Raw genomic sequence first — 13,129 nt, 5'->3', positions numbered from 1 at the left:
TTTTTGACAGTTTGTATTAAAAGGAGTCGATTTTCTTTTCTTCCCATGCTAGTGGTGACATGTTGGAAACGGAATATGCGAATTCGATATGATTTCAGATTCCCGTGTCCAAACTAGTGAGTCCGTGACAGATGGTAGTACTAGCTGTAGCTGTGGTATTCATCGATCTGCGGTGGCGCACCTCCACGACGGACAAATCCCGGCGGCGTTCACGTGAAAGCCAAACGTCACCACCCTACTACTCTTTCTTGTACAGGTCCAGTAGGCGATAGGGAGAAGAAATCCTACTGCTCACCGCGCCGTCACCTCGCCGAAACCCTCTCTCTGCTCACGACGCCGACGCCGCTCCGGCCTCCCCTCCGGTCACTCCTCCCCGACGCATCAGGTCGAGATCCATGTGATGTCTATTCATACATCACTTTGGTTTCTAGCGCCAGCCGATATCTCCATCATCATGCTTGAGTTGCTTCTTTTTTATTCTTTCTTCATTGACCTAACATGCTACACGTATTCTTGCCACAGCCGTGTTGGCGCGAGTTAGCGGCCACCTGGCGCCAAGGGTGGAGGTAGGCCCACCGCCACGGATGGCGATGGGGATGAGTCGCGATGCGATGCGTTGCGTCGAGGCGGTTATTCATTGATTGATTTCGGAGAGGGGATAGGGGATTGATTCCGGAATTATTTATACTCCTAATAACTGCGACTTTGCGCCGACGAGCGCGGAGACGGTTTTGCATCGCCCTTGCCCTTGCTCCCCCTCCCCTCCTCTTCGATGGCTTCCGATGGCGGCTGGGCGGAGGCTTGCGCCCCGCTGCGGCGGAATCTCCGGCTGCTCGCCTCCGACGAGGTAAAAGACGCCCCTTCTTGGCGAGCCTCTCTGTTTTGCATCGTCTTCCGCTGCAAATTTCATCTTTTTTTCTTTTAGTTTGCTCGACGCGCCGCTGAAAGTTTGAACTTTTTTTTTTGGTTCGGTGATTACGATTTTAGGGGTGTTAAGTTGATGAAATGAAAATTTTTACGTGTCACATCACACGTTTGACCGGATGTCGAAAGAGGTTTTCGAACAAAAATGAAAAAACGAATTTTACGGCTGGCATAGAAACCGCGCGACGAATCTTTTGAGCCTAATTAACCCCACATTAGCGCATGTGGGTTACCGTATCACTTATAGCTAATCATGTACTAATTAGGCTCAAAAGATTCGTCTCACGATTTTTCACATAGATGTGCAATTAGTTTTTCGATTTATCTATGTTTAATACTCTATTTAGATGTCCAAAGATTTGATGTGATGTTTTTGGGTAAAAATTTTTGGAACTAAAAGGGGCCTTAGTTTGCTCAACGCGCGGCTGGAGAAAAAAAATTGTTTCTTGTTCGGCGAGTACGAGTTTAGGTGCAGTGCTAGATGATTTGACGCTGGTACGGATAACTGCCTCAGGTCGTTGCGATTTGCTGATAACGCCGTCTTACCTTCTCCTGCAATTTTCATGTCAATTCAGTTCCTACCCTGCTATAAGTAGTGGATTGTAACAACTTGCCATGTTTGAGTTGTGTTTGCCCATAATGCTTCTTCCTGCCTGCTGGTGATTCTAGGTTGAACTTGCAAAATTGCTGCTGGATGAAAGACAGTCCCACTTGTTTGAACACTGGCCGGAGCCAGGCGTTGATGATGACAAGAAAAGAGGCTTTTTTGACCAGGTTTGTCACTCTATTCATGATACAACATTTCATCGTGGTTACATGAGAGTATGAGACTATTTTATAGAATGTTGTACTGACACAAAAGGTCATCTGAGTAGCTTGTTCTCGTTTACATCATATCTTTTTCCCTGTTGGGGATTGATTATCAGAGGCACATTTGAGCTTTCTTTTGTTGACCTACTCCTGGAACTCCTGCATAATCTTGGCCAAGAAGGCTGCAGAAGCGCTTCAATAACCAACATTTTTTTTTGAATTTCTGCTAAAGTTGTTATTATTCAGGTCCGTCGACTTAATTCAAGCTATCCTGGTGGACTGGCATCGTACATCCAGAATGCAAGAAAGCTTTTAGCAGATTCAAAGGCAGGAAAAAATCCATATGATGGCTTCACACCTTCTGTAAGTCTTCATATGCACTGTTCTTTTACAACGGATTGGGTCAGTAGTGTCATAACTCAAGAGTGAATTTTTTCTAGTATATGATCTTCTCATAATTGTCAACCCTGGATGATGTTATTGCTTCCCTTTTCTAGTGTGAATCTGTGTGCACTTTTATGCCTTTCTTTTTACTCTCTGAATTAGGAAATGACTAAGTGGTGTTAACAGAGGTAACATATATTTACAGGTTCCTTCAGGGGAAGTATTGACCTTTGGTGATGAAAACTTTGTTTCACTGGAAGAAGCTGGGGTAAAAGAAGCATGTCATGCAGCATTTGTTCTTGTGGCTGGCGGGCTTGGTGAAAGACTCGGCTACAAAGGTATTAAGGTAATGTGATCCCAGTTTTACATAACATTCTTACAACCAAGCATGAAAATGACCATGACTCGAATAATTTATTACAACTATCAAGTAGATACTCTGGTAGATCTAAGTGTTTTGAGGTCATGTACATGTAGTATATATCACGTTCAGTTTGAATACTTCCTTCCACCTTCATGCATCACATTTTTTTAAAAAAAATTCACATCAATTGCTGAATAGTCCTATCATGCATTATGCATCGTGATTTATAGATGACAACCAAAGAATTTAATGAAGACAGGAATTAGAGATTCTACCGTTCAAGAAATTTTAGCTAGTCTGTAAATTGAATAAGAACAGTAAATATTTGAGCAAGTCAAATTGTATGAGTAGGCCAGCTCATAGTCTTGTGATCTTAAAACCTAAGATTCATTTATAAGACTGTCCATCAGGTATTTTGGTTCGATATCATTGTGTCCAACAAATCCAGGAACAGGATCATGTAACTTCCATCAGGAAATTATATTGTTTTAGTGAATTCAATTTGATATCAAGAAACTTTTCCTAAATTACCTTTGTCACTTGATTCATGAGTCATAACATTGTGCAGGTAGCACTTCCCAGGGAAACAACTACTGGAAAATGCTTTCTGCAACATTACATACAATCTATTCTAGCTTTGGAAGAGGCGAGCTGCATATTAGAGGGTACGTGGACCTACATTACATGTGTGCAATGAACTCGTGATTAACAGCATGGATGATGCTTCTCACTGTTGATTGATTTGTCTTATGGATGCTTTTTTTTCCTTAGTATTGCTGTAGTATCCAGTAGGCATTGCCTGTGTTTAGCTTTTAGCTATTTCCCTTTGGACTGCTTTTGGTTGAACTGATGTAAGCTTGTAATACTAGCTACCTAATTTAACTTGTATGGATCAAACAAATATGAACTTAGACCAAGGTAGAAAAAGTAAATTAGAAGGTTAATTTAATTTACCTTTATTTGGTTTCATTTCTTAAAAAACTTTCTTTGTATTGATGTGATTGAATTGAAGTTTTTCACAGCAGTAGTACCCCATAGAAAATATGATATTTGTTTTCTTAAATGATTGGTTCCTTATATAGACACTCTTTAGATCGAAAGACTCAAAAATGGTTCAGGTGCTAATTTTGCTCTGATTGATTTTGTTCCTTGAGCTTGCAGGCAACTGCCAAAGAAAGATCCCATTTGTTATTATGACTTCTGATGACACAAATGCGCTAACCATTAAACTTTTGGAATCAAACTCCTATTTTGGAATGGAACCATCACAAGTGATCATACTTAAGCAGGTGGCCTTCAATCTTGCTATCTCTTCCTTGCATTTCTTAGTTAAAAAATATTCTTCAGTAGGCACAAGTGTTAGTTTGGCACTTAATGCTTGTGCTTATTTTCTCCTCAGGAAAAAGTGGCGTGTTTAGCTGATAATGATGCAAGGCTTGCATTAGACCCAAATGACAAGTACAAAATCCAGGTTACTAATTTTGATATGAGGATATTTAGAATTAATATTTATATATGTCGCCTATTGTTGGTTGTTAATCCTCTTTTGTTTCCTGGACCTTTCTTACTTTTCAGTTTTGTGATTTGACAGACAAAGCCACATGGTCACGGAGATGTGCACTCTCTTCTTTACTCAAGTGGCTTGCTTGAGCAATGGTATGCTAATTAATTCAACAGACATTCTCAGCTAGTCTCTTTTTGTCAGCTTGAAGAAGATTAGAAATAATCTATATGAATTAAATTGATAAAACAATCACGCTAAGTTCAAATTTACACGTCAATGTTGTTGTTTTACCATATTAATTCTTATTTTATAGGAAGACTACAGGACGGAAATGGGTTCTCTTTTTCCAAGACACAAATGGATTGCTCTTCAATGTTTGTATTCTGGCTTTCCCCTGCTGTTTTATAAAACTTTTTTGTTTAGAGAAATACTGGGATGGGTTGACATATGGTATCAGATGAACTGATCTAGATCTCCTCACTGTGTTGTAGGCAATACCATCGGCACTAGGTGTCAGCGCCACCAAAGGCTATAATGTTAATTCTCTTGCAGTTCCACGGAAGGCAAAAGAAGCCATTGGAGGAATAACAAAACTTACTCATGTTGATGGTAAATTTGATTACTTTACCTTACTCATGGGTTAAACTGTGGATTAACTATTATGGAATTACCCTTGTAGATAAGAAAATATAAGTGATTGATCCTTGTTTAAACTCTGGATTAACTCATGTTGATTAATCACATTGAATTTTACAAAACCTTGTTTGCTTTTTCACTTCCTTTTTCCACTTATATATAGCAGTTCTGTATCTGTCAAAAATTCACTTAGAATTATTCTTATGCATAGGTAGAACAATGGTCATCAATGTTGAGTACAATCAGCTTGATCCACTTCTCCGTGCAACCGGACATCCTGATGGCGATGCAAATTGTGAAACAGGGTACTCTCCATACCCTGGAAACATAAATCAGGTAACTTGTGCAAAACCTGTCCCCATCCAAACCCCAACTTGCAATTTCAAGGCATATTTTGCTTTATTGGGTCATCTTAAAAAAATGGTGGTTAACATGAGATGCCTATCAAGTATTATTATTTTTTTGGTAATTTTACTTACCTGTTGATATGCATATTGATTAAAATAAACAACACTCTTCTGTCAGTCATTCATAATTTGTTGGGACCACTGATTTTTGTTGCACTGACTCGGTGTATTACACTTATGCAGTTGATACTGGAGCTTGGACCATATATTGAGGAGCTCAAGAAGACTCATGGTGCCATTTCTGAATTTGTAAACCCCAAGTAATTTCTCCCTACCTACTCTAGTGAAACTTTTGTACATTGCTTCTTACTCCCATTTAATTCCAATAGTGGGGTTTTAGGGTATGCAAATTTTTAGTGAACTATTTAAATATAGTAAATTTTGTTGTATCTAGAAGATTTTGTGATTATGTTCCTAATATGCCATTTTGATAAGTTTAACCCCGATCTATATCATTTTTTCAATTTAGGTATACTGATTCTACCAAGACAGCATTTAAATCATCCACTCGTCTTGAGTGCATGATGCAGGACTATCCAAAAACACTACCTACCTCTGCAAAAGTTGGATTTACGGTAGGGAACTGCCAAACCTTCTATATATGTATTGTTACTACAAACATATTGCTGTTTATCCTTTACTCCTATTCAGGCGTTTTCCTCGGTGTGGCATGTGGTGAATCTGTTATTTTATTAGTCATGCTGTAGTGTATATATTCTTAATAATTGTACGTGCTGTATGCCAGATAGTTTAGCTGCAATTGAAATCGTCGTATGTCCTCTGCCAGATAGCACATGCTGTATACCAGCAATTACTGTTAGAACATATGATTAAAATTTGCAAAAGAATAAAGTTCATATCGAGCGAGAGCTTTCTGATAATATATGTCTGTTCTCATTCTGCTCTTCTTTTTGCCTTGAATTTAGGTGATGGATACGTGGCTTGCTTATGCTCCTGTAAAGAATAACCCTGAAGATGCTGCTAAAGTATGATTTCACACCCTTTCCAAGACTGAAAAATTATATTATATATCCCTAAATATTTATTCTTATATATGAAGTTATGCTTGGTTAGAACTGGCCTTGCTCTGAATTTATGATGGTGTCAATGATTTATGGTTCAGTCTAAAAATTCTTTCTATTAATCAATAGGTCTGTTGCCATATTCAACTTTCACTTGTTTGTGATACATTGGAAACTACTTTTCCTATGTACTTCTGAAAAGACTAGATATATGCTTGATAATGTTTGATGTTTACATATAAGAGGTTATGCATCAGTTTCAACCAACTGCTGTGGTCCAATTACTTTCTGTCAGCTGCCATTTTCGGTTCTATCGTAGTACTGTGCATTTGGTGTTCTATCTTCTAATATGCCTTCCTATAGGTTCCAAAAGGTAATCCTTACCATAGTGCAACTTCGGGAGAGATGGCAATTTACAGGGCAAACAGCCTTATTTTAAGAAAGGTGAACACTTTAGCAATATTCTTTTCGGATAGGAAATTGTGTGTGCTCCAGCTTAACAAGCCCCACTTTCCACCCTTTCCCAGGCTGGTGCACAGATAGCTGACCCTGTAATTGATACTTTCAATGGCCAAGAGGTAGAGGTCTGGCCACGCATAACCTGGAGCCCTAGGTGGGGTCTTGTATTCAAGGATGTCAAAGCCAAAGTCCATGGCAACTCTTCAGTTTCTCAGAGGTCAGCCTTGGTCATCAATGGCAAGAACATCAGTATAGAAGGCCTCTCCTTGGATGGCACTCTTATCATAAATGCTGTAGATGAAGCGGAGGTAACACAGATACAGACACATTCGACTTGCCGACTTGTAAATGAAATGATGCAACCCTACAATTTTAGTCATCTTTTTCTGATGGGTTATTCGTACGACACCCGTTTTCAGGTAAAAGTTGCAGGTCATGTAGAGAACAAAGGCTGGACTGTCCAGCATGTTGATCACAAGGACTCCTCGGAGAAGGAAGAGATCAGAATCCGTGGGTTCAAGTTCAACAAGGTCGAACAGCTCGAGTTGAACTACACAGAGCCGGGGAAGCATTCCATGAAGCCATGAACAACCATGCCTGCAAGCCAGAATGTTTCAGTTGGAAGTAATCCACATTAGGTGGCCGTATACGATTAGCTGATACTATTCTTTTGTATCCCAGGTGATAAATAAGGAGCCAACTGCTTCACCAATTAAGCAATTACCATTCCAAATGTAAATTATACTCATTAGTAGTAACTGTTATTTATAGCCAAGTCATTTTTTTTCTGTAAAATAACTGAAGCTGATGCTATCTATCAATCTATGGGTTTCTGAGGTTGATGTAGGATGCCTAAACTTAACACTTAGTATTGAAGAAATCAAGATGCCTTGAAATGTCCTCTTCAGTTGACGTCATAGATAACAAGAACAAAAGCAAAACTGGACCTTTTCTTTCTATAAAGCTATATGAACTTTATATTATCTCCAAATCGAGACCCATCTTGTCTACGCAAAAAAGTTGACAAATTTGTGTTTCTTTAAGAACAGAGTGTTTGGAACATTTTTCCTGGTATAAAGTTGTAAGCTGTAATCATACGAAGTATGATAAAATACCAATAAATTGCACTGTTTTGATTGACGCAGATCTTTACATAATGGAAAGGAGCGAATCGGATTTGTCCTTATTGAGAGGTTGGATTTCAACTTGTATTTGCTGCCGTATCATCCACAAATTGTTGTAAACTATACTAAAACCAAATAGTGGAATACAACCACACCTTTTTATTCGAAATTTTGTCTTGCTACACAGCTATGGAATAATGGAATTGAAAATGTAGCAAAGTACAAACAAAAATATGCCTTGATAGTTGGATTACAACTCGAATTCCTTTATGTAACTGTATAACACACCTATTTCTATATCCAAATAGTTCCGAACATGATAAACCAAACATATATAAGAAATTATACCATGTAGTTGTATCGCTACAACGTCTCTTCTCGTACTAGTCTCACAATTCTTATTATAGTAGCACTTTCTTCGTTTATATTATAAGATTTTCAGTTGTTGCCTATATCATATGAAACCTACTAAACTTGAACATATATAATATGTATACATTGATCCATAACGAATATAGGTAAACTAGAAAGTCTTATAATATTAAACTGATGGAATAGTATAAACAACAGTACAATAAACATATTTTTCTTTTCAAATACACCCTTTTCCTCAGGAATTTTAGGAACATACCCTTTAAAAAATTCAAAAATATACCAGTGGTCCCTAGTGGTTATATGCTGCCGGCCCTGCGTAGTGCCGTAGTGGAAGCACAGGTATACTTTTAGAATATTTTTAAAAAATTATATTCCTGAACAACCATGAGAGAAAAAAAGAGTATATAATGTCTTGAAATTTAGTTCCAAGAAACAAAGTACATACAGAGAAATAAGAAGGAAAAAAAGGAAAAGTTTACTCCTTTTGTACAGGTGGTAGGGAGGCACGGCCCAGTAGGAGGGAGGCAGGCCCAGGAAAGCCCACGGAGAAGAAACCCTACCGCGTCCGCGTCGCCTCCGCCTCCGCCTCCCCCTTAAAAGGCGCCTCTCGCCGCCGTCGCCGAAACCCTCTCGTTTCTCTCTCCTGCTCACGCCGCCGCCGCCGCCGCCCGAATCCGAGACCCCCATCTCGGATTCCACCGCGCCCGCCTCAGCTCCGGCCTCCCGTCACCGTCCGTCTCCTCCCCGACGCATCAGGTCGAGATCTCCCCCCTCCCCCCCCCCCCTCTCTCTCTTACGCGCCGTCTCGCCCCGATCTGTGGGTTTTGCATCGCGGTGGATCTGGGGTTGGATCTGGTGGGATGGGTTAGGCCTCCTCCTCGTGGTGGTGGTGGTACCGTTAGCGATGGAGGTCGCAGGTTTGGACGTAGTTTCTGCGGTGGAGCTGCTCTAGGTTTTTGCTTTGGTTTGCCGGAGGAAAGTGAAAGGTCGGCGCTTTATGTTTTCTACTATACTGTTTGCTTTGCTTTGGTGGTAGATTGATTGCTCGGCTTGCTGGATGGGTGACTGGGTGTTCGTCATGCTCTGTGCTTTGTGAAGCTAGATATTTTCATTGTGTTTTTGTTTTCAAATGTTATGAAGGTAGCTGTTTTGCACTTGTTTCAAGTTCTATATATTAGTGTGTATTAGTGGTATGATGTGGTTCATGCCGATGAACTGTTTTTGCGATGAGGTTTATGAGTTGCGATCTATTGGCCTTGCTGGGACTAAGCATTTGTTATGTGATGACATCCGAGCACATCATCTCTGGCTTACTGATGAGATGCTGCTTGCAACTAAAGCCTAAGATGATGTGTGCAGATGTTAACAGTTTAAAAGCTTGTAATTGATTGCTTATATTGAACGTCAATTGATTGACACCCAAATTAGTTTCATGTAGTAACATAATATTAGTTTCTTTCCTGTCGGTGGTAAAATCTAAAGTCCCTTGTTGATTTGTTGTTAACCTATTGCATGAAAGTGCATGGTTATAGTTGACATTCAGCTCTGATGTATGTTTGTTTAATATGTGGAACATTTCAGTGTTTAGGATGTGCAGCTCTGTCAAACATTACCCCTTTGCCACGTTTATTCATGTATTGCTTTATTTTTACATATCATGTGCCAAGTTACTTTTTTCTTTAGCACTAGCTGATATCTCATGGTTGTTATCCAACATTTTTTTTTGTTCTTTGAGCTAACATACTATCTTATTACCAGTCATGGCGGGAATGGCACCAGAGGGGTCCCAGTTTGATGCTAAGCACTATGATTCTAAAATGCAGGAGCTTCTGTAAGAAATCTTGCACTAATATGCTTTATCTCTACCATCATTATGTGTAGAAATGTGCTGTCTATTCCCTGTACAGGATATTATCTACCGCTTACTGGTAGTCTTTTAATGCAGGAACCAAGGTGAAACTGAGGAGTTCTTCACGTCTTATGATGAAGTTCATGAGAGTTTTGATGACATGGGTCTCCAAGAGAACCTTCTCAGAGGCATTTATGCCTATGGTAAGTGCAGGATCATTTTTACTTTAATGATGTTTGCCATTTGAACTCGTATATTTCTGACTGCCATGTTTTGTTTTGTAGGTTTTGAGAAACCTTCAGCCATTCAGCAAAGGGGAATCGTCCCTTTCTGCAAGGGTCTTGATGTGATTCAGCAAGCTCAGTCAGGAACTGGAAAGACTGCCACCTTCTGTTCTGGAATTTTGCAGCAGCTTGACTATGGTGTGGTTGAGTGCCAAGCCTTGGTCCTTGCTCCTACTCGTGAGCTTGCGCAGCAAATTGAGAAAGTCATGCGCGCCCTTGGTGACTACTTGGGTGTGAAGGTTCATGCATGTGTTGGAGGAACTTCTGTTCGTGAGGACCAAAGAATTCTTGCAAGTGGAGTACATGTTGTTGTTGGGACACCTGGGCGTGTGTTTGACATGCTGCGCAGGCAGTCTCTCCGTCCTGATTACATCAAGATGTTTGTCCTTGATGAAGCTGATGAAATGCTTTCTCGTGGTTTCAAGGATCAGGTAAGCACCCGCTTCTCTTGTAATCTCTTCCTATTCTACCTGATATTTTTTCTCTTTATTATTTGTATTTTGAATTGCTGTCATGCATTTTATCATTATTTTGATTTCCTGTGAGCATGATTCATTAATGGTATACAAAGCTTACTATGGTTCTTGATTGGAACTTGGCTATTCCTGAGAAGTTACGAATTTCAAAGTTCTTGATTGGAACTTGGCTATTCCTTTGCTTTCTGTACAATGATCACTGTCTTTAGATGTTCTAAGAAGCAGGAATTTTTGAAAGTAATTACGCCAGCTGCATATGTTTCATTCCTTCTGTTATTTTATTTAATTCCTCTATTCAGCAAATCTACTTTTGACGTGTTTCTGTTATTCCTTTCATATCATTGTGTTAGCCTGTTAGGTTGTAAATTGCATTATTGATTTCCTTTTTGTTATTTGCAGATTTATGATATCTTCCAGCTTCTCCCCTCAAAGATCCAAGTTGGTGTGTTCTCTGCTACAATGCCCCCAGAGGCCCTTGAGATCACCCGTAAATTCATGAACAAGCCTGTGCGGATCCTTGTGAAGAGGGACGAGCTCACTCTTGAGGGTATCAAACAGTTCTATGTCAATGTGGAAAAGGAAGAATGGAAGCTCGACACACTCTGTGACCTGTACGAGACACTGGCCATCACCCAGAGTGTCATCTTTGTGAACACCCGCCGCAAGGTGGACTGGCTTACTGACAAGATGAGGGGCAGGGACCACACCGTTTCTGCTACTCATGGTGACATGGACCAGAACACTAGGGACATCATCATGAGGGAATTCCGATCCGGTTCTTCCCGTGTGCTCATTACCACTGACCTTCTTGCCCGTGGTATTGATGTCCAGCAGGTTTCCCTTGTCATCAACTACGATCTGCCGACCCAACCGGAGAACTACCTTCATCGCATCGGTCGTAGTGGTCGTTTTGGTAGGAAGGGTGTTGCCATTAACTTTGTTACCCGTGATGATGAGAGGATGCTGTTCGACATCCAGAGGTTCTACAATGTGGTGATTGAGGAGCTGCCGGCCAATGTCGCTGACCTTCTGTAATCAAGTTCAGATCAGAAGAGTTATGGTAAGGATTGATTTTGCTGAAATGTCACCAAATCTGGGGAGGAGTGATAAAGGTGGTGGGGGGGTTCTGTTTTAAAGTCTGGTCGTAGACAATTTCCAAATTTTTATGCCATGTTATGGGAATTTTTGTAGTTGCTAGGGTGGCTGTGCTATGTGCTGGTGAGGAGGGTGGCGCTACTGGAGTCTTTTACTTTTAATTATATCTATTGTTAAAAACTATGTATGACCGAATGATGTTTATTTATTTGTGTCATGGTTGACTATTTACCGTATGTGGTCCTTAGTGCTACCGTTATTATCCCCAGTGAAAACTGTTTACTCCTGTGCTCTCTTGTCGCCGATCGGAATGCCGATGATGTAGTTGATTAATAATGCTGTGTTTTGTTGGATAATCTCCAGAATAATTGTAATAGTTTTATAGTGGTTGCTCAGATGTTGGATGTTGTGTTTGGATTTGGCAACCTCTTCACATTATCTTCAGACTGACAACCAAAACATAGTAAATCAAGGCATGTAAATAGGCGATAAAAAATTAAACTAAAATGCAGAAACAGTGTCTTTTGGAAGTTGACATCATTAGATCTAGAACAATAAATACAAACATCTACAATCCAAAACACAAAACAAGTTTCTAAGCGCTAAGGTTTACACAACTAGCAACTGCCCTTGTCACATTATTATTGAAGAACGGTATTTTTTTCATATCCGGAATAATACCGTTTACTGACGGTTAGTAAATAATAAAACTATTTCCAATATCATTTCCATCAAATCATAAACCTTTATGTTTATGTTTCCTTCGGTCGATAATTTTTGAAAACGATGTACATTATTAGATCAGGGATTTCCGTAACCACTTTCACCCATGGCTAAAGTATCTATCGGGCAGGTCACTTGGGTTTAGGACGTGTGCACAGTGATAGCAGAATTAACACCATCTCATCATCTATGTGAATGTAGAATAAGACAATAATTAATTAAGAGAGAGAAGGGGTTGGGCCTTCTTGCCCTTCGGTTGGGGGCCCAGGATCGGCGGTTTTGTGGGCTGGGCCGGCCGGTCCTGATCAGGGTGTGCTGATAAACCCAGTAGAGGCCTATTAGCGCATTAAATTTGCACTCAAGATCATCACCCAAGTAAACAATCAAGTAGCACAGCCGTGGAGGGAAACTCTCTCTTTCTTTTATTTTATATATACATCTGTTCTCGAAATAGTCAATCATAGACACATTATCCATCTGCTGTGTTTTTAGTGGAATATTATCTGATTTTTCTATAGCTATTTAGTAGTATAAATGATAAAATTTAAATTTTACTCTAATAAATGAGACGACGAACTTATATGTAGAAACTTTTTATAAAAAAAATATTGTTTAACCGTTCGAGAAGCGCATGCGCAAAAGCCGAGGAATAATCCTGGGCAAAAGAACTCAACCGCAATATTGAAAATATAA

General features: G+C 39.8%; 2 protein-coding genes across 3 annotated transcripts; both read left to right on the top strand.

The window, feature by feature from the left end:
- Positions 1-529: 529 nt before the first annotated feature.
- Positions 530-7,367, top strand: LOC102704348 (UDP-sugar pyrophosphorylase). The gene is made up of 17 exons (XM_006657240.3): positions 530-847; positions 1,594-1,698; positions 1,981-2,097; positions 2,324-2,464; positions 3,051-3,147; positions 3,644-3,771; positions 3,882-3,953; positions 4,074-4,138; positions 4,300-4,360; positions 4,478-4,595; positions 4,834-4,958; positions 5,213-5,289; positions 5,499-5,604; positions 5,956-6,015; positions 6,415-6,495; positions 6,579-6,818; positions 6,930-7,367. The coding sequence occupies exons 1-17, from the start codon at positions 773-775 to the stop codon at positions 7,095-7,097; spliced, it is 1,836 nt and encodes a 611-aa protein (XP_006657303.1). The 5' UTR covers positions 530-772; the 3' UTR covers positions 7,098-7,367.
- Positions 7,368-8,642: 1,275 nt separating this feature from the next.
- Positions 8,643-11,949, top strand: LOC102706484 (eukaryotic initiation factor 4A-1). 2 transcript variants are annotated; one of them, XM_006656380.3, is made up of 5 exons: positions 8,643-8,765; positions 9,768-9,840; positions 9,955-10,061; positions 10,143-10,573; positions 11,018-11,949. In XM_006656380.3, the coding sequence occupies exons 2-5, from the start codon at positions 9,770-9,772 to the stop codon at positions 11,651-11,653; spliced, it is 1,245 nt and encodes a 414-aa protein (XP_006656443.1). In that variant the 5' UTR covers positions 8,643-8,765; positions 9,768-9,769; the 3' UTR covers positions 11,654-11,949. The 2 variants fall into 2 exon arrangements, with proteins under 2 accessions (XP_006656443.1, XP_006656444.1); XM_006656381.1 differs by lacking the exon at positions 8,643-8,765 and having other exon boundaries at positions 9,765-9,840.
- The last annotated feature ends 1,180 nt before the right edge of the window (positions 11,950-13,129 follow it).

This window comes from Oryza brachyantha, chromosome 6 (assembly GCF_000231095.2).
Source record: "Oryza brachyantha chromosome 6, ObraRS2, whole genome shotgun sequence".
Classification (NCBI taxonomy): domain Eukaryota; kingdom Viridiplantae; phylum Streptophyta; class Magnoliopsida; order Poales; family Poaceae; genus Oryza; species Oryza brachyantha.
The sequence above is the reverse complement of the archived record's forward strand: the minus strand, read 5'-3'. Positions and strand labels throughout refer to the sequence as shown.